The sequence below is a fragment of the Typopeltis vanoorti genome, chromosome 9 (genome assembly GCF_054136105.1).
Source record: "Typopeltis vanoorti isolate ZY-2024b chromosome 9, IOZ_Tvanoo_1.0, whole genome shotgun sequence".
Taxonomy (NCBI): Eukaryota; Metazoa; Arthropoda; class Arachnida; order Uropygi; family Thelyphonidae; genus Typopeltis; species Typopeltis vanoorti.
The window spans coordinates 120,023,214-120,050,921 of record NC_143557.1 but is presented as its reverse complement, the minus strand read 5'-3'; the positions used below and the strand labels follow the sequence as shown (position 1 = coordinate 120,050,921).

Genomic DNA, 27,708 nt, shown 5'->3' with positions numbered 1-27,708 from the left:
TAGTATTTTTTGTCTGTAAATTGCATGTGTTCTGAAGGGCCGATTTGTCTGTATGCGGGATGAAAAACCCGAGTTTCCGGGAGAAAAAAACCCTGCTACCTCCGTATGAGATCGGCTAACTCACCATCGATTGAAATCGTCCAGATAAAGATTCCTCCCGTCGCGACGAGAATCGAACTTCGGCCTATTCCAATTGAAGGGCGCAATGTACCGTCATTCTTCCAATTGCGCTATGGAGGCGCTTCATATAAAACTGCAAGGGCTGGATGTTGGATAAAGGAGTGTTTGAGGAAGGTAATGGCAGACTGCATACCTAGAGTCAGGATAGTAAATCAAGTGGCAGTTAAATAGATGAATATCATCATTAAGCTGGAGCTGAAAAAAAAAAAAAATGTGGAGGAAATTTAAGAAGAAAGGTGAACTAGCAGGCACATGAACAGTACAAGGCACAGTCCAGAAGGGTAACTAGTGTGATAAGAAAGGCAAAAGCAGAGTATGAAAGGAAGTTAGCAATGCAGGCTGAAGAGAATCCCAAACAGTTCTTTTGATATGCTGCAAGTAAAAGAAAGAATGTAAATGGCAGAATTAATTTAATGAATGGTGATTAGGGATGTAACTGAATCAGTCGAAATAGTAAAATTACTAAGTGAACACATTGCAAGAGTATATCATCCAGGTGGTGATATTGCAGGAATGAGAGAGAGCCAAAAGCTTATATGGGAATTGAGATAAATGAAATGGAGATGCATAGCGCTGTGGGAGTGGATGGTTTACCAGCTTGAATTTAACATGAAGTGGCAAGAGAATTGTCAGTGCCCTTGACCATATTGTTTAATTTAAGTCTCAGCTCTGAGTTAGTCCCAAAGGGATGGAAGGTGTGGAAAATAGTTCCAAGACGGATGTAGCAAATCACCAACCGATCAACATATCAGGAGTTGTTGTCAAAGTATTGGAGAAGTTGGTCAAGAACAAAATACAGGAATGGGTAGACAGAAATGGGATACTGTATGGTTTTGTGAAGGGTAGGCTTCATTTTATAATACAGCATTTTATAATACATTCGGATTTTATAATACAGCAACAGCTGAGTTGGATAAAGGTAATGCATTTACAGTGATACTACTGGACTTTTTAAAAGGCCTTTGACAAGATACCACATGGAATTCTAATCAGTAAACTGCAGCACATGAGGATGGATATAGGGCAATGGTGAGATGGATAAGAGGATGGTTGATGGAGAGATATCAGAGAGTAGTTTATTTAGGAGTAGAGTCCAAAAGAAGGCCTGTGACTAATGACATGCCACAGGATTCTATTCTAGGACCGCTGCTGTTTAATTTGCACATTATAAGATCTGAGAGGAACTGTTCAGTTATTTGCCGATGATGCAAAGTTGGGTAGAACAATAATTAATACAGATGATGTCAAAATTTTGCAGGATGATTTGGATAGATTGGCAGATTGGGAAAAATAGAATGGATGTCTATTTAATGCGACAAATTGTAAGGTTATGCATTTTGAGGTGAAAAGATTACCAGCTGTATAGCACATTGGTGTAACTGTACTCCAGGAAATAGAAGACGAAGCCAGACTTGGGAGTGTTAGTGGACAGGGGCACATAGCAAAAGTGGCTAAAGCAGCTCATCAAATTACTTGGTTACTGAAGAATACTTTGACAAGCAGAGAGAAAGCAGGTTATTGTTCCTCTTTATCGAGCCTTGATAAGACCCTATCTTGACTACTGTACACAGATCTGGGTGCCAAGGTTTCTTGGTGATGAGGAGGAGGTGGAAAGGATCCAGATGCAAGTGACCAAGATGGTAGCAGGTCTATGGAATGAACCTGAGAACAGGTTGAAGATTTGTGGGTTACAGAAACTGGTTGATAGGCAGAAAAGGGGTGATATGATTGAGACATACAAATTAGTGAGGAGTTTTGATAAGATTAATTCAGAGAAAATTTTTCGGAACAGGTCTGGCGGTAGGAGAACTAGGAACCATCCATGGAAACTGAACAAGAGAGTAGTTAGCAATGGTGTTAGAACCAGGTTTTTTGCTTGGAAAGCAGTGAATGAGTGGAATAGGTTGCCAGTCTGTTGCAGGTGCCATGACTGTGAATGAATTCATAGCAAAGTATGAGAGATAGTGCGCAAATGTTGGATACTTCTTGACATGCTGTTTAGGACCTCCCTTGATGAGTCTTAATAATATTTTTTTTTCAGTTTCAATTTACAGTTTAATTTGTTTTACAAATTACATTATCAGTTTCTTTTCTGTTAACATTCATTTCACTTTTTCACAATGCTATTTTTAAAATGTTTTACATTTTTAAGGTATTTATAAAATAATAATAAATTATATATATTTACAATTTACAAGTTTTGCTTTAATGTATTTAAATGGTGTAATAAATTTTTTTCTTTCTTTCTTTGTGTTGATCCTGGTTGAGGTATAATGCATCCCCAAAGCTTTTTATTAAACTTATCTGAGGATGACACTTGTTAGTTATTCTTTATTGATTTGATTGCTGTATTGGAAGTAGGCTGATGTTTGATAGGTCCGATATTCATCCAGCTGTGGTATGTGAAATTCATTCACAGGCACGTGCGCATGCATACGCACACACAATAATTTGGAATGCCATGACAAGTCACTGAACTGGAAAACCTGAACTAATATATTGTGTTTTTATTAAGTTTGTAAGGTGTAGGGTGCGTATTTCTCATTCATAATATGTCCTTAAGCTCTTTTCAGGTATTGTAAGGTTTCTATATTCAAAAGGTAGTTTATCGAGCATATCCAGGATGTAGAAGCTTTGAGTGGCTTTTCCATAGTGATTATTATACTTATATGTGATATAATTATTGCCTGAGGTCTTATCAAGATCTCAGACGACTAATTATATTCAGTATGTATTTCTGGCCATCCTGTAGTTAGCATCTAAATAATATTTTAGCATAGCTACATAGTGACATAAGTGTATTGCTGTTAGTATTTTGTGGTTCTGACATTGCAGTGTATATACAGCCAGTATTGTCTCTTTGTTCCCAAAAGATCAGCTTTATTATTTTGTACTGTAATGACATTAATCTATTTAATTTGGTGCACAGAATGCATATGTTGTTATAGCGTATCTTAGTATATTTTGGCATAGTGCTTTGTATATTAGTGCTTTTAAGCATGTGTGCAAACTGTCTTTTAACCTGCAGAATTTGCTAATTATTGTTCAGAGTTTGTATTGTAAATGGTTTATGTGTCTATTCCAGTTTATATCTGCATAGAAATAAATTCCAAAGTAATAATAATAATATAGTCGAGTCTACATTTGAGTCTTAATTCTTTTTAAAAATTTCTTACATACTGTTCTTTTCAATGTGATATCCATTTTTATCCTACTTAGTACTAAGTAATAGTCACTTCCAATTTCAAATCCTCTGTAGATATACTCTTGTATCCTAATGAGTATGAAGATATCACTACCAACAATGAAGTGAATGAGGCTTTTCTTATTTCTTGTGTCTTCTCTCCATGTGAATTTGTGCACATGTTTATGTTGGAACATAGTGTTAGTAATAATTAATCCATGTACTGAACAGAAATCTAGCAGGCATTTACCATTATTATTAGCTTTGCACTTTTCTCCAAATTTCCCCAAAACATTTCTATATGTCTGGTAATCATTTCCTACTCTGTATAGATCTCCAACATAAATGAAAAAGGATAACTTATCCTTTTTCATTGTGCCAGCTCCTTTCTCTAATGTCTCAAAAAATTCCTTCATTTCTTCCTTGATAGAACCTTCTGTAGGATCATAAGCACAAATAAGTCTCATTGTCCAGTTCCCTATTCTGATATTTGCCCACATGGTTGAGTTTATTTGCCCTGAAATATTGGAATAAGTGAAACATGGTTGAACGAAGATGATATCCTAATGGGAATAGAAATGGAAGGGTACAGTATTTTTTGTAAGGATAGAAAGAACAAGAAGGGAGAGGGAGTGCTGCTCATGATAGTAGGGAAATTATATCTAAATAAGATATAATTTCCATGAAAGAGCATGAAAGAGCAAAATAATGGCAATGGTTTTGAGGCAGTATGGTGTGAGATGGAGGTTGACAAGAAGATATTTAGTTGGATGTTGTTATTGGGCAGGGAATGTGGAGGGCGATGATGAAGAAATTATAAAGCAACTCGATTTACTGAACAAGGAAATAATGATTATTATGGTTGATTTTAAATATGGTGGTGTAGATTGGAATGAAGAGAATGAATTTCTCGATGTCTCAAGAGAAACTATCTCATGGAGAATGTAAAGGATGGTATGTGAGGATCGAGAATTTTTGATCTGATCATTTCATCAGACGATGCAATTATGAGTAGGTTTTACACTTCCCTCCAGTTGGTGAAAATTATCATGAAGCAATCACATGGGTTGTGGCTAGCCATATAAAGACTTCTGTGAGGAAAGGATATACAGGATGTGGAAGTACAAGACTGGTGATTATGACGAGCTTGGAGCTATAGCATAGAATGAGGAGTTGAGCAGGTAAGAAAATAAATGCTGCTTGGGAACTGACAAAGAATCTGTGAATATATTCTGAATGTCAAAAGGATGAATAAGATAAGTGTAAAATGCATGAATGAGGGGATTAAGCATGACATCTGGAAGAAGTACAAGATGAATAATGGTAATAATCAATTTCATGAAGAGTATAAAGAGCAGATCAGAAGAGTGAATCAGTTGGTAAAGATAACAAAAGTGCAATATGAACAGAAATGAGTAACTCAGGACAAGAAAACATCCATGAGTTTTTTTGATGCATCGCAAGTAGGAAGAAGATTAATTATGGTAAGATGATGTCATTTGAGGAAGTGGGAGATTAATGACTGCTTTGGAGAAAATAGCAGAGGTATTCAGTAAGCAGTTCACTAGGGCCTTTCACTTAGTGTGAAATCAGAAGTTCAAGTGTAGAGACAGGTGATTTAATGGTGAGCAATCAAGTGGCATATGAGGAGTTAAATAAGCTAGATATCAATAAGACAATACGACTTGTTGACATATCACAACATATCTTAAGAGAATATTCCAAGGATTTAGCATCAGCCTTGGCCTAACAAGAGTATTTCAACAGTGCAAATTTCAAAAGAGTGGAAGGAAGACAAAATCTGTTCCACTTCACAAAGGTGGTTTTAAGGCTAAGGCAACTTTGTTAAAATAACAGGCTGATCTGTATATCTGGAGTTGTAGTTATGGTATTTATTGGAGAGGTTAGTGAGAGACAGGATAGCAAAGTGGGTCAATAATGGTATTCTTGTTGTTTGTTCACATGGGTGTGTTAAAGGGAGGTAAGCGTCAACGACTTGTTGACATATCACAACATATCTTAAGAGAATATTCCAAGGATTTAGCATCAGCCTTGGCCTAACAAGAGTATTTCAACAGTGCAAATTTCAAAAGAGTGGAAGGAAGACAAAATCTGTTCCACTTCACAAAGGTGGTTTTAAGGCTAAGGCAACTTTGTTAAAATAACAGGCTGATCTGTATATCTGGAGTTGTAGTTATGGTATTTATTGGAGAGGTTAGTGAGAGACAGGATAGCAAAGTGGGTTAATAATGGTATTCTTGTTGTTTGTTCACATGGGTGTGTTAAAGGGAGGTAAGCAAGTTTGCATATTTTGCAAACTTGCTTACCTACTATAATAAGATGACAAATAAATATATTGGACAAGGGAGATGCATATAAAGTAGTATCAACATTATTGTCAGACACTTGTCAATGTCTGATGATGATGATACTACATCATCAGACATTGTTAATACACTGCTGTATGAAGCCCTTTCCGAGATAACTCCGAACTGTCTGTCCATGGATCTCCTTTCCCATGTCACTCTTACAAATCTGATGATATCATCAATTCACCATGATTTAGGTTGCATCATGGTTGTTTTTCCTCTCATGGAATCCAGTCCAGTACTTCGTTTGTCCATCACTGATCTTCCTATGCTGTCAGAGACTTTGGTTTGATTTCTTATCCACGTATTCCTTTTGTGATTCATGATATCACGCATTGTGATATCAAGCATACTTATTTCTATACTAAATTGTGTTGTTCTTAATTTCAGAATTTCCTTGGTTTCAATGAAAGCAACTGCTACTACTTATAAAGTATTCACTTTGACACTGTAGATTATTATTAACAAAATTTTATTTCACGATTTTGTGTCCTGACTGATCACTGAGATAGCAGTGAGTAATGTTGAGTGTTTACATATATTATATCAAAGTGAAAAGTTAAAGGTAAAGATTTGAATAATTCATGTGATATTTGATTAAAAGGAGTTATTGAAAAGTTTCTTTTTCAGCTATGGATAAAAATTTGCTGTGCTATTATATTAAATGAACTAAAGCGAGAGATGCAAGTTGTGCTTGATTTTTTTTTTTTAATTGTAAAAAAAAATCAGTCGTTGGTGAAGTAACCATTTTGAGATCACCAGAACAAAATTCACTTACAAAAGCCAGTGCAAAATTATTAAAATGAGGGAAATATAAAACTGATGATATAGTTCCTTCACAACTGAAATGATCAATTAAGACTGAACTGGATTTTTAATCAAAAATTACCTCATATTTTAAGAATATAATTGATTCTTTTTCTGCTGTAGCAGTAGAATGTATAGCAAAACTGGATGGATTCCACAATTTTTTTATAATATATACATATATATGATATCAAAAATAATTGTAGATTAGTGAAAGGCTTTTATAATAAAAAAAAAGAAACAGAAAATCCAACAGGAATCTGAGAAAGCCGCAACTTCAGATTCAGTTCCTTCAGACATCAGCTAATTATCTATGAAGGAAAAACTTCAATTCGAGAGAGAGAGAAACTGGAGTAGCCTGTGAAGATCTAATTCAAAACATAATAAGGGCAAAAGACCTCACACAGAAGTCATTAGAAGGGCACTGACTAATGATCAGTTGATCAACAAACATCAAATCACAGCTTTTTTTTTTCCACTGTGGGATTAATTTGTATAAAAATTACATCAGATTTAAGGCCACAGCTTCGATAAGATATGTATTCTATGCACTCATTTTAATAAAAAGGGCAATTTATATTATTTTATAATGTATAAATAATTATATTTTATAATAAATCATAATAATAAATTTATAATAATGCATATTAATAACACAATTTTTTTTCTTCAAAGTAAAGTGGAATTGTTCAATGAACACTTTATTGGAGTATTTCATCCTGGAGGAGTCAATTTGAATACTAGAGGGATAGAGCAGTTTCAAGGTTTAGAGGTGCAGGAGGAGAGTGTGTTTCAGATACTGAGTACTCTGGATGTCAGTAAAGCTGTGGGACTGGATGGTATTTCACCACGCGTTTTGAGAGAATGTGCTGTGGAAATGACAGTGCCCTTGACCTGGCTTTTCAATGAAAGTCTGGCTGTGGGAAAGGTGCCCATGGAATGGAAGGAGGGTAAGATAGTACCATTGCATAAGGACGGTAGCAGACTGGAAGTGTCTAATTATAGGACAGTTTGTGTGTCATCAGTAGTCAGTAAGATCTTGGAGAAAGTAGTGAGGGACCATATACAGCATTGGGCAGATGAGGGTAATGTTATCAGTGAAAGTCAACATGGATTTGTGAAGGGGTGCTCTTAATATGCTAGCCTTTTATGATAAAGTTACAAGAGCATTAGATTAGGGAAAGGCATATACTGCCATTTTTCTAGACTTAGCAAAGGCATTTGACAGGGTGCCACATGATAAGCTGATATTCAAGTTGCAGCACATGGGTCTGGATGTCTGATTGGTCAACTGGATTCAGGATTGGCTGTCCAATAGGTATCAGAGAGTTGTATATGGTGGAGCAATATCAAAGAGGCAGAAGGCTACAAGTAGGGTTCCACAGGGCTCAGTACTGGGACCTATATTGTTTAACCTTTATATCAATGACATTGCCCGTGGATTGTAAGGGGATATTTGGTTGTTTGCAGATGATATGAAGCTGGGAAGGGTTATTAGTAATAGTGCAGATATGGTAGCCCTGCAAGAGGATTTGAATAAGCTAGATAGATGAGCAAATGAATGGGGGGTGTCGGTTTAATGCAGCAAAATGTAAGGTCTTGAGGTTTGGGAAACATTGATGGATGCTGCATACTCTATGGGAGGAGTTATACTGGAGGAAGTATGGGAGATCTGGGGTTGATGATTGATAGAAACCTGAAATATAGGGGACATATTGCAAAGGTGGTGAAGGTAACACAGAGGATTGCTACAATAATGAGAAGGACACTGACCTGCAGAGATAAAATGGTTATCATTCTGGTGTATAAGACTCTGATCAGACCACACTTAGACTATTGTTCTCAGATCTGGTCCCCAGGATTTCAAGGGGATAAATTAACTGTGGAAAGGGTACAAATGCAGATAACAAAGATGGTGTCGGGACTGTACAATGTTAGTTATGAGGATCAGCTGAAGGAGCGTGGACTGCAAAGTTTGGTGGATAAAAGAAGGAGGGGTGATATGATTGAAACTTTTAAACTCTTGAGAGGTGGTTACAGGGTTGACACTGGGGAGTTCTTTCGCTTGGTTGAACAGCAGGAAGGAGTCATGACAAGGGGCCATCCCTGGAAGTTATGAAAGGAAACTGTGAGAAAGAGGGTGAGGAGTGGTTTCTTTGCATGGAGGGTGATTGAACCATGGAATGCATTGCCTGATGGAGTGATGAGACCGAGAACGGTCAATGCATTTAAGGTGTGGTATGATAGACTTCATGTTTCCTAGGAAGGACCTCCCTCGATGAGTCTTGATAGTGTGTTTCTTAGAAAGGACTTGATTTTGTCATGGCTTATATTTTTCAATAAAATTTTGGTTTATAAATATTTACTGATTGTCTTTCAATGTAACTTTTTTTTTTTTTGAAAATGTTAGAAATTACTGGTAAACTGGTATTTATGAAAATATTTTACTGAATTACTGGTAATTGAAAAAATTGGCAAATTTGTAATCATTAGTTACTGTATAAATTCCTAGTAAATGACATATAAATTTAAAAATTTATATTTCTATAAATGTGTCTGTGACTATTCTGTTTCCTGATTCTTATTAATTTGAACATTATGCAAAAGACAGCACCAAATATGTTTCAATAATGCCTTTTCATAAGTACATTAGAGAAAAATGTAAAAGTAAAAAAAGAAATTAAAATTTGAGTAAACCAAATTAACAGATTAAAAAAAGAATGAAACTGAGAAGACAGAATACTGTGTACCCCATCCACTCAATTTCATTCTGTTAGCATTACCATCGGTCTCCAACAACTTCTCTTTGTTGCTGATTCTATTATTAATAAATTTCCAATTTCTGTATGTTTTTTAAATTTGTAAAAATTATCTTTACAGTCAAAATATTTGTCTCATCACTCTCAGATGATAGTCAATTAATCAATGGTAGAACGAAAACTACTGAATTTGTAATTAAAACGAAATATATATATTGATCTTTAATTGACCATGATTTATAAACAACTAATACCAACAAGTTTTGCCGACGGAGCTGTCCAGCTTCTTCAGGGCTTAAAACGGTAAGAGAAAAAAACTAAAAGTGACTAGTACAGAGAAAATGGACTAGTCACTTTAAGTTTTTTCTCTTACCGTTATAAGCCCTAGAGAAATCGGACAGTCCCAATGGCAAAACTTGTTGGTATTAGATGTTTATAAATCATGGTCAATTAAAGATCAATATATATTTCATTTTAATTATATGTTTGAATGACCAAATATAATCTAAACAACTATTGTATTTGATTATTATTTACATTAGCAAAAGGTTAATTCATGCCTTGTATCAAGAAAATCTGTGTGTTGGAAAGTTTAAGTGATTTACTTTCTAAGAAATAAGAAAGTAAATCACTTAATATAAAATAATAAATAATAATACTGATAAAATAATATATAAAGTACTGATTAGAAATGGTAGAAAATTTCCCTATAATTATTAACAGAATTCAAATCCTGAATTCCTATTACATAGGAATTTAGGATTTGAATTTTGATTTTATTATTTATTTATTTTATTTTATTTGAAGAACAAAATTTTGACTTACCAAAATCATGGTTGCCATAGCATGCACAATGAACACCAAAACAGTTGAGAACAGGAATCATTTGCTCTCCTTTTGTGAACGTGCTCACTGAAATAACAAAAAAAAATGTTCTGACACACTGGAAACAATGGCGATGTGACAAAGTGTAAAATGATTTATTTTGGGTATCACAGATTAAAATCTATCCTGCATTAGTTACAGATGAAACCCTCAAGTACAGCAAACAGTATGGCCTCGGTTTCAACTTTAAAAAGATAAAAATCATGATAATTTCAAGAGAAAAGGAAATACCAAAAATACGGATCAATATAAAAGGAAATATTTATGAATTTAGGGACACAAAACACACATGTTGAAATTATTATTTTACTAATTATTAATAAAATAACACTTCATGTTTCTACCCCAGTACTGAGGTCATCATCGGAAGGATACATTTGTATAGGGAACCAAGCTACATGCTCTTGCACTCTATAAAGTTAAATTAAATCTATGCTGTTAATTAATCTGTTTCTTAGCCTGACCTCTAGTGATAATTAAATAAGATAAAATAAAATAAATAATTAATTAATTAAACAAAAAAATGAAATAAATAAATAAAAATAAAATAAAATTTAAAGAATTAATAAATAAAATAAAAAACTACAATAAACTCTGATAAAGTCCTCGTGTTCTAAGATTCTTCTGGATTTGTACAGTACAGATTGCTATACTACAATTTTCTTCAGGACTTGTACAGTTCAAGTTGATATTGAATGTTAAGGGGGGGAAAAACACTTCACCAAGTCTTCTTGTAGTGGGATTTTTCTTTGTCTTGTTCTGGTTACTATAAAGGTAGCAAATGGATCATTCTTCCACATTCTTGGAATGGTTAGGCCATCATTTTTGTTCAGGAATGTGGAAGACCCATTTGCAACCTTTATAGCAACCAGAACAAGCCAAAGAAAAATCCCACTACAAGAAGACTTTTATTATTATCATTCAGACTTCCATGGAGTCAAAAGACTCTTCACGGGAGGTCCTTTCTAAGAAACATAAACCTATCAAGACTTATCGAGAGGTCCCCCCTAGGAAACACAAAGTCTATCATACCACTCCTTAAATGCATTGACCGTTCTTGCTCTCACCACTCTATCAGGCAATGCATTCCATGGTTCAACCCCCTTCCATGCAAAGAAACCACTCCACACCCTCTTTCTCACAGTTTACTTTCTTAATTTCCAGTAATGGCTCCTTGTCATGACTCCTTCCTGCTGTTCAACCAAGCGAAAGACCTCCCCAGTGTCAACCCTGTAACCACCTTTCAACAGTTTAAAAGTCTCAATCATATCACCTCCCCTTCTTCTATCCACCAAGTCCACACTCCTTCAGCCGATCCTCATAGCTAACATTGTACAGTCTTGACACATCTTTGTTATCTGCCTATGTAACCTTTCCACAGTTAATTTATCCCCTTCAAATACTGGGGACCAGATTTGAGAACAATAGTCTAAGTGTGATCTGATCAGAATCTTATACAAAGGAATGATAACCCTTTTATCTCTGCAGGTCAGTGTCCTTCTCATTATTGCAGCAATCCTCTGTGTTACCTTCACTACCTTTGCAATATGTCCTCTAAATTTCAGGTTTCTATCAATGATCAATCCCAGATCTCGTCTCCCTTACTTCCTCCAGTTTAACTCCTCCCATAGAGTATGCAGCGTCCCATCGATGTGTCCCAAACATCAAGACTTTAGATTTTGCTGCATTAAACTGACCCCCCATTCATTTGCCCATCTATCTAGCTAATTCAAATCCTCTTGTAGGGTTACCACATCTGCACTATTACTAATAACCCTTCCCAGCTTTGCATCATCCGCAAACAACTGAATATTCCCTTGCAATCCACGGACAATGTCATTGATATAAAGGTTAAACAATATAGGTCACAGTACTGAGCCCTGTGGAACCCCAATTGTAGCCTTCTGCCTCTTTGATATTGCTCCACCATACACAACTTTCTGATACCTATCGGACAGCCAATCCTGAATCCAGTTGACCAATCTGACATCCAAACCAATGTGCTGCAACTTGAATATCAGCTTATCATGTGGCACCCTGTCAAATGCCTTTGCTAAGTCTAGGAAAATGGCAGTTTATGCCTTTCCCTCATTTAATGCTCTTGTAACTTTATTATAAAAGGCTTGTATATTGCTAAAACAAGAGTGCCCCTTCACAAATCCATGTTGATTCTCACAGATAACATTACCCTCATCTGCCCAATGCTGTATACAGTCCCTCACTACTTTCTCCAAGATCTTACTAACTACTGATGATACACAAACTGGTCTATAATTAGACACTTCCAGTCTGCTACCACCCCATGGCACTATCTTACCTTCCTTCCATTCCATGGGCACCTTTCCCGCAGCCTGACTTGCATTGAAAAGCCAGGTCAAAGGCACTGTCAGTTCCCTAGCACATTCTCTGAAAACTCGTGGTGAAACACTATCCAGTCTCACAGCTTTACTAACATCCAGAGTACTTAGTATCTGAAACACACTCTCCTCCTGCACCTCTAAACCTTGAACCTGCCCTATCCCTCTGGTATTTAAACTAACTCCTCCAGGATGAAATACTCCAATAAAGTGTTCATTGAACAATTCCACTTTACTTTGAAGAAAAAAAATTGTTATTAATGGACAAGGTTCTGCTGACTTTTGATATGCCCTCAAACAAAACTGTAGATTCCAAGGGCACTAAAAGTGTTACTATTAAAATTCGAGACACGAAAAAACTCACTACACGGTTGTTTTATCCTGCTGTGCTGATGGGACAAAATTTCCGCCACTATTGATTTTTTAAAAGGAAGATGCTACCCAAAGAAAAACTGCTTAAAGGAGTGTTTGTACATGTTCATGCAAAAGGCTGGATGGATGGAGGAGGAATAAAGTTATGGATAGATAAAATTTGGTCTAGGCACCCTGGTGGACTGTTGAAGAAACCTGCCATGCTAGTACGGGATCAGTTTCGTTCTCACAGAACAGACAAACAAATTCCTCGAGTTTGTTTGTAAACAAACTCAAGGAATTGAAAACTCAGCCAGCTGTAATTCCAGGAGGTCTAACTAGTCAGCTTCAACCTTTAGATGTCTGTATTAATAAACCATTTAAGGGATTTATGAAGGAGAAGTGGAACAGTTGGATGCAGTCTTCAGATTTTGAGGTTATGCCATCATGAAGAAGGAAGAGGCCTTGCATTTCACAAGTTTGTGAGTGGGTCAAAGCTTCATGGGATGCTGTGAAAACTGAGACAGTGGTTAAATCATTTAAGAAGTGTGGAATTAGTAATGCACTGGATGGCACAGAGGACAATGTGTTGTATGAGGACTTAGATTCTGATTTAGAAGAAGTTTCAAGTGTCTCTTCACTTAGCTCTGGAGATGAATTTCTGGGTTTTGACGATTAAAAGGTGGGTACTCTTTCCTAGTTAGATTAGGTATTTGTTGAAAGTAGACTTACTTATTACTTTATATTTGAAATACTGTAAATTCACTATAATATTCAGTGATAAAGTTTTTTCCTAAAAAATGTGTACAAAAAAGGGGGTGCATCCTATACGGCGGTGCATCTTATATGCCAGCAAATACGTTAATTTTATTTATTTATTTTTTTTTTTTATCTTATTTAATTATCACTAGAGGTCAGGCTAAGAACAGATTAATTAACAGCATAGATTTAATTTACCTTTATAGAGTGCAAGAGCATGTAGCTTGGTTCCACTATACAAATGTATCCTTCTGATGATGACCTCAATACGGGGATAGAAACATCAAGTGTTATTTTATTAATAATTAGTAAAATAATCATTTCAACACGTGTGTTTTGTGTCTGAGATACATATACCTCGGACACCTAATCACAGAGAATGGCAGGACAGAAGATGAAATTAGAAAAAGGATTGAAATTGCCATGTTAACTTTAAACAATATGAAAAATCTACTGACATCTAGAGAACTAAATCTGAAAATAAGAATGAGAATCTTCAAATTCGACACTCTCTAATCTGAGTGTGAAAAAAAAAATTCCATGGAGGCCTTTGAAATGTGGATGCTGCGAAGTATTATGAGGATATCATGGAAAGACAAAAAGACAAATGAAGAGGTATTAGAGATGATAGACATAAACTGGAGCCTGATAAAAGAAATTAAAAAGAGAAAAGTCAGCTATTTTGGACATATTCTGAGACATAACTGCCTACAAAGGACACTTCTCAAAGGAACTGTTAAGGGAAAGAGAAGGAGAGAAAGACAAAGACTGGAGTGGAAGAAAAATATAGAAGACTGGACTTATCTCTCATATGAGGAATGCAGCAGAGAGGTGCAGAATAGGACATGATGGAAACACATGGTAGTCAATCTCTTGGAGGAAAGACACCTAACAGGATAGGAGTTACAGATATTCTTTGATGCCTCTAATGGTGAATGTAAAAGCATTTCCAGAGCTTCTATCACTTATTTTATTCTAGATAAAATAGGACTATGATATCACTTAAAAAATCTTTATTAATGAATCCTGCATATCTGATTTTTTTTTCATTAACAAAAATAAGTGAGTATTCTGCTCTTCTCTATACATGATAATAATTTTTGGTTTTCTATTGTATGTTGATCATGCTTCACGGATGCAAACAGAATAATTTCAGCTATATTACCATATGGGAGCCTCAATAGAGTTTGAAAACTTATGGTAAGAGGCATATGCCAACCATTATTCACACAATACCTATCATAATTCTCCTCAAACTCATTCACTGCGAAACTCATTCAGTGAGTTCATTAAACAACTTCCAGGGATGAACTCTTATTCTCTCCTATCATGTAACAAAAAATTTCTTCAGCATCCACTTTATAAAATCCATTCAGTAACTTATATATTTCTAATTATATGTCCTCTTTTACAACCTGCTAACCTAAACTTTATAACCACAAAACTTTAGTATGTCTTCATAAGGAGTAGCCTCACAAACCAGTCACCATTATTATTATTCAGGACCTCCATAGAGTCACTGGACTCATTGTGAGAAGTCCATCTTAGGCAATGCAGCCTATCATACCATTCCTTAAACTCAATCACTGTCTGTGCATGGGTGCATACATACACCACAACGCTCTCAGGCAATGCATTTCATGATACAACATGCAAAAAAGCCCTCTTACTCACCACTTCCTTTTGCAACTTCCAGGGATGGTCCCTTGCCCTTATTCATTCCCTTCAGTCTACCAAGCGAAAAATCTCCCCAGTGTATTTTTAAGATATTTAAACCTCTCAAGAGTCTAAATATCTCAATCATATCACTAACACTTATATGCTATTTCTCATTCTCCACTCTGAACTCATTTACTGACAAGGCATCCACAACAGACTACAGTAAAACTCATTCACTCAAAGCAAAAAATCCAGTCCTCTACACCCTTGCTGATTTTTCAGTGATGACTCCCTATTTCTCACTTCCACTGGTAATGAACTGAAAAATTTCCTCTAAATCAATCCTATAAAATCCTTTAAGTCTTGTCTCTCTATCATATCTCTCCCTTTTCTGCCTATCAACAAATTTTTGTATCTGACAAATCTTTGTCCTATCCTCATAAGGAGCATTCTACAGACCTGTCACTATCTTGGTCACTTGCCACTAGATCTGTCCACCTCTTCACCCATCCTCAAGAAACTCAGGTGACCAAATCTGTGCACAGGTTCAGCAGAGACAGTATCAAAACCTATAAAAAAGTACAATAATCTCATTTCTGCTTGTCAGGGTGTTCTTCAATAATCAGGTACTTCTATGAGCTATTTTAGCCACTTTTGCAATATGCTCTATGAACTTCAACTCCCTATCCACCAACCCCCATTCCTAGCTTCGTCAATTCCTTACAGCAGATCCATCAATGCAGTAGCAGCTGGCAATCTTTTCATTCCAAAATGTATAATCTTATGCTTCGCCACATTAAACTGACAGCCATTCTCTTTTGCCCATACTGCCAGTCTACTTAAATCATCCTGCAAGATATCTTTTTATTTTTATTTTATTTTTTATTAACTACTGCTCTACTCAATTTTGCATAATCAACAAACAACCGAATATTTCTCCTCAAAACATTCTTATATCATTAATTTACAAGATTAAATAGCAATGGCCCAAGTACAGAGCCATGCGACACATCACTAATGAGTGGTAGAGGTCTTCTCCTGAACTAGGCAGGCCATCTCCTGAATAACATTCCATCTGATATCTCTCACCATCAGCCACCCTCTTCATTGACATCACCAGCTTTTTCTCTAATTCATGTAAAAGAATTCTTGGAATCCTGTCAAATGCCTTTGCTAAGTGCAGAAATTCACCACGGTAGCCATTACCAACATCGAACTCAGATGTCACTTTATTATATAAAGTAAATAAGTCATTGAGGCATGACCGACCTTCACAAAACCATGCTACTCCCCATATAGTGTCCCATTTCTATCCACCATTCCTAGATTAACTTATTCACCATTCCAACTTCTCCAAAATCTTGACCACTACTCTTGAGAATCTGATAAGTTTTAGATATCATGCCAAAAAGAAGTGATATTCCTGAGTAAGTGAAAAACTATGATATATCCTTCACCCATTCAGTCATTTGCCAGTATTATTAGTTTGTACTAATATTTACTGAATGATGCTTATTTTAATATTATGTGAGCATTAAAACCAATATCCAAAAATTTAAACAGGAAAAAAAAAAAAGCAAATGTTTACTGATGTGGTTTATTTAATCAGTTTAATTTCAAAGAAGCAGTCTTTGATCTCATGAAAAGACTGAAATATATCTGCTTCAAATAACTAACACTGGATTTAATGGGTCGTAATATAAATAGTTAAACCAACTAGTTTTGCCACATAGGCTAGTGACTTCTGGGTTAGGAATAAAAAATACAATAAGTGGGAAAAAAAACGAGCATGGAAGCTGGAATGAGTTGGTCAGTGTTCGATAGGTATGCATGATAGTTGGCAGAAAAGTTAAAGTCTGATGTGTGGAAAGATATAATAAGTGACTTCTAAATATCACATAAAATCATTCCTTGGTTTCTGTTGAGTGTGCTTTTATTATTATTATTATTATTGTCTGACCTCCACGGAGTCTCTGACTCCGTGGAGGTCAGACAACAATAATGGGAGGTACACACAATGCTCATCTAACCGTGCCTTAAACTGATTCAATGTGCTTGCATTCACAACACACTCAGGCAATGCATTCCACTCACCAACCACTCTCCATGCAAAGAACCTTCTCACTTCTCTGCTCAAGCCTTCCTTATACAGTTTCCAGTAATGGCCTCTTGTTCTATCCCTTCTCCCATTCCATGAAATATCTCTTCCATGTCAACCTGATAACAACCTCTGACTAGCTTATGTCTCAATCATATCCCTTCCCCTCTTCTTCCTATTCATGAGGCTTTGCAATTTACATTCTCTCAATTTGCCCTTGTACTCCACATTCCAAAGACCACTTTTGTGAATCTTCTCTGGACCCTTTCCAACATATCCTCGTCACCACGAAAACCCATCATCAAAATCTGTGCGCAATAATCCATGAGACCTGATCAAGACCTTATACAAAGGCATCATAACCTCTATTTCTGCATGTCAGGGTCCTGCCATTATCCAATGTGACGTCTTCACAACTTGTGCAATGTGGCTCCTGAATTTCAGGTCCTTGTCTATCATCACTCCTAGGTCTCCCATTTCTACTTCCTTTAAAGTTTCCTCACCAAGTATATACTTTGCATCCCGTCGTTGCTACCAAATCTTAAACCTTACACTTTGCAACACTGAACTGACAGTTACACTTACCTGCCCATTCATTCAATCTATTCAAGTCTTCCTGTAAGGCAACACCGCCCACTTGACTCTGCAGTGCTCTCCCCAATTTCACATCATCTGCAAACAGCAGTACACCATTAGTGATCTTCCTCTTTTGGGATACTGCACCCCCCATTTTGATGTAGCAGCAAAATCAAAGAAGAAGAAGCCACTAGCAACTACTTGGTTATCTATCTATATTATGACCTATTAAACCCAGTGTTAGTTACCATTTGTCACATTCGTTTTTTGGTTGGAAAATTTACATACTTATAGATCTTTCCTTAAAGCAAGTGAACATTTAGAAGACCTTCGTTAGTATAATATCAGCCTTTCATACAGGAAGTATTCACAGGAAGAAAAAATAAATAAATGATTCATAGAAATTATTTCTGGTCTCAAAAGACTGAAGACTTTTAGACCGCAAATGATTCCACCTCTAGTCATAAACACATACCAAATGCAAGGTTTGAGAAAAATTAATCTGCATTATACTACTATCACATAGTTTGAATTCTCATATGGCGTTTATGTTAGATCTTCTTTCCTTTCCTTGTTAGGTCTTCTTTGTTTTATAAGTAGTGCTGTCAACGTTAAAGCAACTTTGAAAAAACTCAAATGCAATTAAAAGTGATTTTTTATTTTATAATGTGTGTATTGTTATGTTCTGTGAATTATCTCATTCTATTAATAACAACACAAAATAAAATAAAATAAATAATAACAATACTGTGTAATAGAAAATGTAATAATAACAACACTCTATAATAAGGAAATAATATTAGTGGATGCTAGATAAAAGTAGATGACACAATCTGATCATTTATTTTCAAATGAAAATATGGTATCATTAGTAAACCATCTTACTTATTGAAGGTGCCAAAATATCCCCACTAAAAAGAATTAAGGGATCAAGATAGTCAAAGCTTCTTAGGGCTGTACAAAATCGTGCTGCTCCTCCCATTGGTTCTACCTGTTCTCCTTCTACATTGTAACAGTCATTAAAATGAAGTATTGTAATTATTGCTTCTTGCGCTGGCATTTTGGATACTGAAAAATTGGTGCTAACTGTCCAAATATTCTCAGCTGCAAACAAAAAAGATGTTCTTTACGATTTTTAATAAGAAAAATGTTACTATTAAGTTGATATAGAACTTTTTTATTCTTTTATCACAATTAAAATAATTTAAATGAAATACTATACTTCAGCATAATTTTTAATAGAGTACACACATGCACTCACCAGAAAATGTAATTAAATATAGGGCCATGTAATGTTAATTTGCATATATACCTTTCCATGTAATTAATATATATCTAATGTGAATTTACATGTATATATCTGCATGCATATGCAAATTCACATTACTTACCCTAGTACATCATATTACATCACTGCAAATTGATAATTCACTTAATGAGTTAATTTTAACTGAACTGGTGATGTGGTAATCAAGAGAGACAATATGTCAGACAAAGAAATAACTTTGATGAAATTAGCATATATATCTCGTACCAAAACCTACAGTCTATCAACAATGTGGAGCAATCAAGCAAATCAAAGGGCCATAATACAAGGCAACTACAACAATCAGTTAACGAACAATGGAATTCATATCACCAACATGGATTCCACCATTCTTGTTCTATATCTGAACTCCTAGCTAATATAACCCACCTTTGTGACTCAGTCCATGGAAAGATTTGGAGAAACTCATATTATTGCTCTCAAGATTTCTAAGGTATTTGGTCTGGCAATGAGGCCTCTTGCACAAACTGCCATCTTATGTAAAGGAGGAATGGTGTAGTGAGAACACAGAACCCTGAGGCATTTCTGCATTGATGGGAAAATCTGATGAGAGAAAATCATTCATGATATACAAATAAACAACCAGTGAGGAAGCATGGTGGATGGTTTCCTCTCATCAGCTTTTCCCATTAATGTTGAAATGACACAGGGTTCTATGTTCTCACTACACTTTTCCTCAAGTGTATGACCTCCTTTCTCTGACTTAAAATCCTATTCCAGCTTCACCAATGACAGTACTCTTCACTCCTCTTCCTCATCTGATAAACCCCACAGTACTCTAATGTTAGATCATAACCAGTGGCTTGAGCACTGACCTCCTCAACATCCTGAAATGTGGTGAAGAGAACTTAGTAAATTTCAATACTAAAAAAACTCCAGCTTGCCTTTTTACCTACAAGAAAGGCTACCTAATCCTCTCTCATTTTTGATTAATGTTCCAGTTTCCTTTCAAGATCAGCTTTCTCTTTGTGGGTTTACTGTCCCATCCAGTTCATCCTGGCACAAACATATTATATAGCCTTCTTAGCCTTTAAAAAAGTTTGGTGTGCTTTTCCATTCTAAACATTACTTCTCTTCCTCTCAACTCCTAACACTTTATAAGTCTCAGAGCCATCCAACTTTGGAGTACTGTTCCCACATCTGAGTCGAGGCAACTAAGACCTCTCTATTACCCTTTTCTGAATATCATCAATATTGATAATATTCAGAAAAAGTTCCACGAGTCTTCTGAACTATGTGGAAAAATAAAAGAAAAGGAAAAAAATTATTAAAAATAGAAAAAATTCCTTAATTCACTCACAGTAGAAATGTGCTATAGGTTTACAAAAACCTTTCATGGATGGGATCTATATAAAAAAAAAAAATAACAGAGAGAGAGAAATGATGTTGAAGATGACTAAAATATCAGAAGCTTGTATGGAAATATCCTTGATTTTTTCTAGAAAATATGTAGAATTCTTGATAAATGATCTAAATTGTAAAATATGTGGACTTTACCACCAAAACACCCATGTGAATAAGATGTATTTCAATGGAATATCAACACAGTGTTGTATTTTAATGGGCACTTCACATGTCAATGCCAGTTAATAGATGTGAAAGAATTTAGCCATTCAATATGCAGGAAAATCAATACATTTCACAATAGGTCTCACAGGGCAACAGCCTTCTTTATGTAAGTTGTGCTACTTAACATGAAGTTGGTAGGGTTATGATGTATTCCTGAATAAGTAGGAGGTCTATCTAGAACTATGAGAGGGAGATCTCCTGTAACAGGAGATCTTCCTCTCATAGTTCTCTCGCTCCATTACTATCATACTTAGGGTTTTCCTTTATCTTTTTGAAATAGATATATGGTTCTTCTGTTTCAATGAAAGTAGCAAAGGAATTCTGTTGAAGATAAATTAGAATGTGATAACTTGGCTTTATATAGTGAAGCAGCAAGTTTAAAACATAGTCGATTACATCATCACTTTAAAAAATCAGAAAGATTACGTTTGTTATTATGCAAAAATTTGAGTTCAGAATGGTTTTAGGTATACAACAGGAAAATTGTGCCTACCAGCACACTGTGAAGCCAAAAAGAACCCCTTAGGATTCTTTTTGGCTTCATTAGCTAACTGCTGTTCATACCTCACTTTTGCTATCCTTATCAACCAAGTCACCTGCCTTGCCTGGTGTTTGTAATCCTCATGTAATCGGTTATTTCCAATTCTCTTATGCTCCTCCATAATGCCCTTTTTCTCTGTATCATATAGTTAATCTCTTTATTCATCCATTTCACACCTACCTTATTTAACCTTCTCACCCTTGGAATAAATTTAGTCATTGCATCAAGAAATTAGTTCTTGAAAATCAAGGATAACTACCTCAGTATGTAACAGAGGGCACGCAAGGATTGAGGGTCTTGAATTTGGTCATCTCACCAGAGGATGTAATTATAAATTAGGTGTCAAACACTAATTTATGAGAGTGACCATGAGGTGATTACCTGGGTGGTTGCCAGCAGTATGAGGACCTCTGTGAGAAAAGGGTATATGTGGAACTACAAGGCGGGGGGGGGGTTAATTATGACGAGCTCAGGAGACAGCTTGCGGGTGTAGCATGGAATGAGGAGTTAGCTGGAAAAGAGATCAAGAAACTCATTTTTTTACTTCCAGTTGCTATTTCATCATTCCAGTCTATATATTGCTATAATTAAAATCACCTGTAATGATCACTCATTTCTTATTTGCTTGGCTAATTTGATTATACATTTCATTATCACTACCATCCACATTTCCTAGTCTATAACAACATCCAACCAAATATTTCATTCCATTCACCTCTATCTCACACCATAACGCCTCAAAACTACTGGCACTATGTCCCTCTTGCATCTCTACTTTATATGGACATAACTCTTTCTCTATCATCAATAGCACTCCCCCTTCCTTTTTACCCCTTCTATCCTCATGAAACACACCATATCCTTCAATCTCTATTCCTGTCAGGATGTTGTCCTCATCTAACCACGTCTCATTTATTCCAACAATTTTTGGGTGAACAGACTCAATTAGTGCAACCATTTCATCTGCCTTGTTTCTTACACATCTAGCATTTGTATACAAACACAATAGCTCATTCCTGGATCTACAGCTAGTTCCACTGATACCACTCATTCGATGTGATCTCTCCATGCTCAACTGGGACCATTTCCCTTTCTGTTTATTCATTTTAGAACCCTCTTCAATTCCAACTGTTTCCTCTTGATCCCAGGTCATCCCATTTCTTTCCTGTCTACATATGCTTTCACATCCTCTTGGAGCATCCATCTTTCTCATGCTGTGTACCCCTGTCCACCCTGAGCCTCCCCATTTCCCTGTTCCTCTTGCACACCAATTCTCTCATTTTCCATACTCATGCCACTCACTTCCTCATTCATTACCACCTCTTCAATCTCTCCTGTCTTACTCTCCCACTCTTCCACATCACTTCCCACTTGATCTGATTCATTCATTCTCTGCACTCACTTCTCTACCTTCCAGCTGCAGTCTCTCCAAGCGACTTACATAATAACCACTCAAATGCAGTCCATCTCTCTTATAGTTCACTTCATCCTTCAAACTCATTCCATACATTAACAAACTATACTCCTTTCTCCTCATACATTTCAGCTAACATATCATTCATAATCCTTGCGCTCCGCCTCATCTCACCACTGTCATACCTCGGCAACAAGCTTACTACCCTTCTTATCACACTATTCTCTTTTATCCATCAAAGCAGTCTCCTGATATCCATTCTGACATGCTCTTTGTCCTATGTCAAATCATTCGTACCTATTAAAACCATCAACTCCTTTGCTCTCTCCCTCCTCATATCTTTTACTTCCAGGATAAATTTGATTCTTGGATATATTGAATTAATTTTTACAAGAAATTCATGAAGATCAGTTCCATATAGCAAACACATCATCAATATATCTGTACCAAATCAATGGTTTAGGTGAAAAAACATCCAGAATATGTTGTTTGAAATGTTCCTAAAAGTAATTAGCTAGAGTTGGGGAAAGGCACCATATATGTTCCCACTATCTGTTTGTACAGTTTGTTCAGGCAGTTAATGACAAAACTAATGACAAAGCAAAATAATTTTACAATATCAGGAGGAAAGTCATTATGAAGTAATTCAACTGCATCTAACAGAAAATATTTGTGAAGAGTGAGTCTACATTAAAATGAAAATCTCTGGGTTGTAAGGTTAATCCTGAAATTTTATTCTTAAAATGTATTGAATTTTTTTATGAAGGAAGCAGAATTTCCAGTAAATGCAGAAAGAATCCCCTGCTCTTGCAACTTATATTATAGACAAACTGGTCATTCTGCACAAATTGGGTTTATGAAGAACATCAGGAATGTCTTCATTCCTGAAGCCAACAAATTCAGTTTAGCAAGCCATGCATTATCCACAAAACACAGGATTCAATGGAGAACAAAACCAAAGTGTTACACAAACGTTATTCTTCTGGAAAGACTGTACAAGGATAGATGTCAAGTACACATTCAAAACCCAAACCTAAACAAATACGATTGCCTAAAATGTTCTCAATTTGGGAAGTTATGCTAACTTCCATTCATGTAATAACTTTAGTTTAATCCTTTATCCAAGTGTGAGCAAACAAAGTTTGCACCTGAAAGTATCTTCAGGACTGGGGTAAGGTGGTACAACACTGGGAAACTCGTTGCAAAGGTGGAGCAAGTTAACATCGGTCTTATCTCAGTATATCCCATAATGCATAATGCAAAACACATCTCCTTGCGGACATGTATAATGTTATGCATTAAGGGAAAGGCCACTACCCAGACTAGTTTCGACCTTTATTGAGGTCTCTTCAGTGGGAGCCAGGTCCAAGTGGAGATACCAGGCAGAAGCATTAGCAAGGTCATCTCTACCTATAGGAGTTGCCAAACGGTGTGCCACCTTTTTATTAAATTACTCTGGATTTAGAGAAAGATGTTAAAAGTTTATTTTTCACTTGGTTAGACTATAATAAATTTAGTTTAATCCTTTATCCAAGTGTGAGCAAACAAAGTTTGTGCCTGAAAGTATCTTCAGGACTGAGGTAAGGTGGTACAACACCGGGAAACTCATTGCAAAGGTGGAGCAAGCTAAATCACTCCATCTCAGTATCTCTAAATGCATAACATTATACATATCTGCAAGGATATGTGTTTTGCATTATGGGAGATACTGAGATAGGAGACATGTCAGCTTGCTCCACCTTTGCAACGAGTTGCCCGGTGTTGTACCAACTTACCCCAGTCCTGAAGATACTTTCAGGTGCAAACTTTGTTTGCTCACACTTGGATAAAGGATTAAACTAAATTTATTATAGGCTAACCAAGTGAAAAATAAACTTTTAACACCATTTATGTATTCCTTAATTTGTAATTCATTTTTTGTTTATATTTAAAAATAATTTATTAACTAAATTATTTTATTGTAATTTATTTTGGATATCTATTAATGCAGATGGAGCTATTCTCCTGCAGCAGATAGTGCACATATTACGCACTTTCAATTGAATTGTTGTTCTCTTTTTTGTGTTTCCCTATAATTGTATTGACAATGGCCAGTGACGTAGCTAAAGCTTTTGCCGCCCCTCTCAATACACACCAAAAATATTACAAAAAGTCAAAACGACGTAGAGAAAGAAATTAAACACTACGTTTATGTTTATTTTAGTTGTAAGTATAGTTGTTGAAAACTAATTATTAATTAAGTAATAAAATTACTAAGTTAACATAAATAAAGAATCGTCAAAAAATAAAATTGTGTCTCACATGCCACCCGGGGTGGACCGTCCCCTCCGCATCCCCCCCTCCTAGTTACGCCACTGACAATGGCTATGAAACTTAGCCAAAAATTATACAAATAAAGACATTTAAATTAACATAAATGATTCTTATAATAATATTTTATGATGAATTCTTCCTCTTATGTCTTGATTTGTAGAAAAAATAAATAAATAAAATACATACTTATATATTTTATTATATATACTGTACATATAGTATATATTTTATTTCATATATATATATATATATATATATATATATATATATCGTTCAATGCTGTTGGCATACTCTCCCTCGATGAGTCTTTGGACTCCCTGGAGGTGTCACATAATAATAATAATAATAATAATATACCTCTATATATGTATGTTGAAAGTTTTTTACCTTGATTCTATTATATGCTAAAGATACAAAGAAATTATATATTTGGTTTTAATCCATTACCCAAAACAATGTTCTCCACATGAAATATATTCACATCTGAATATATATATATATATATATATATATATATATATATATATATGATAGGATAACTTTGAGTGTTAGCTTTGAGTGACCAGGCGCTAGGTGAATGAGTTAGAATCAATGAACTGATATTATATGTTTGCATTTATTCCTGTTAAAGACTCCCTTAATTATTTCCTGGGTTTGAATGATTCCTAAAATTAAATACAATAAGATGACATTTTTTGATGCATAAAGATTGCATCGCATTCATGTTAATAGCCTGGGTGTGCAGTCACAAATACAGAAACCTTTGAGCTCTTTGAATAGACGTACAGTTGGCACAGTGGGGCAAAGAATTTCAGTAGCTTTAAACCACCCAGATGGTGAGGCAGGATGTGCACTGAGACAACAGCACCGAAAAAATCAGTGACCGTGATTGGTTATTGTGTCAACCAAACCAACTGAACGTTGTCATTTGTCATGAGTTGCTGTTTTTGTTTTCTGAGTTTCATCTGTTTTGCGTGCGTGAAGTGTGAACTGATGTATTTAGGACACAGATATAGCCAAGTTTTTAATATATATATTCACAGTAGGAAACAGTGTTGACAATCTACTGAATGTCCCGTTTTCTGCCAGAGTTTTTGTGGATTGTATGATTGTAGTCGAAGGAGGTAAGTCTCATCCCCCTCTTCCAAATTTACTATTATATTTACACCTTTGAGTAATTCAAATATACCAACCAAATATAGCATTCTCTTAAATTATTGTTTTCTAATATATCTCAAAGTCCATGTGTGGTTAGCGCCGAGTGGTTATGTACTCCGCAACAATATGCCTGGGAAAGGAGTGTCCTGCATTCGATTTTCGTCGCTGACATGAGGAGCTAAGGATCTTTCTCAGACATAGCCAAGTTAGCTGGTCTTGGGCGTGGACTGCAGGGTTTTCTCCCCAGTTTATCTGAGGTTTTTCCTCCCACAAAGCAGGCAAACCAGCCTTAAGAACACAACGCTTCACAGACAATTACACGTGGTTGAGCGTGGGGATAACGACCCCACCTCGTAGTGAGTTATGAAACCTAAAAAAGGGAGGCCAAGGCCCTATATGGGGCTGTAGAAGAAGAATATATCTCAAAAGAAACATAAAGTTCCCCATTCTACACATATTTGGTTACAATTAACTGATAAATTAAAGTACTCAAAGTCATCCTACAGTTAACTGCATTGGACCAATTAAGATGAGCACTGATGCACTATGTGCTCTTAAAACTTTCATATATTAATAAAAATGCAATTATGTAGTCAAATTGAAGTGAATTTTGTAACACAGGTTGCATAAGCCACATGACAGTACAGCCAACCGAAATGGTCGAGCAACACCACTGATATATATATATATACAGAGATAGTGGCTAAGTTCCTTTCTCATCTATTAAGTGCACATATTAGTCACTCTAGATCATTTATCAATAATTCTACATGTTTTCTAGAAAAAAATTCAAGGATATTTCGATACAAGCTTCTGATATTTTAATCAGGTTTGACATTCCTATGTTCACTTAACATCCTCTTTGGCGACATTACTTGTCTTGTATATGATGATTTCTCCCCAGATGTTGCGAAATATTCAAATTCATAATACGACCAGGATATTTTAGCTGGAAACATGAAATCTATAAACAGATTGAGGGTAGTCATTAGGAGCCTTCTACCTCTACCCTCAAACTAGTTCTTATTTAAACCATGTAGAAAACACTTTATTTTCAACCATTCATCCTTAACCTCGTACACAGCAAACTCAGATAATCCTTATCTGAGTTTGCTATGTACGAGGGACGTCCAGAAAGTAAGTTCCGATGGGCTGTCAGAGAAACAAAAATATACTTACAAAAAAACTTTATTAGAAATTAAAGTAGACATCTTTAACTACTTTTCTACATAATTTCTGCCATTGTTCAGGCACTTATCATAACAGGGCACCAAGAGTTGTATACCTTTGTCGTAGAAGGCCTGTGACACAAACCACATATTGACCTCCTCCTCGTCTTGAAACCATTGGTCACTAAGGAAAGATTTCAGATGTTTGAACAGGTGAAAGTCGCTTGGCACAA

The 27,708-nt window shown here is 35.7% G+C and overlaps 1 protein-coding gene across 1 annotated transcript in view; it reads right to left on the bottom strand.

Annotated features, from left to right (window-relative positions):
- Positions 1-27,708, bottom strand: part of LOC150103475 (uncharacterized) — a 384,849-nt gene that overhangs the window by 309,624 nt on the left and 47,517 nt on the right. The window contains exons 2-3 of the mRNA XM_090397834.1: positions 18,870-19,088; positions 10,125-10,211 (exon numbers count right to left, since the gene is read on the bottom strand). Coding sequence (XP_090253960.1) covers positions 10,125-10,211; positions 18,870-19,044 — 262 coding nt within the window. The 5' untranslated portion in view covers positions 19,045-19,088. The remainder of the gene's footprint in view (positions 1-10,124; positions 10,212-18,869; positions 19,089-27,708) is intronic.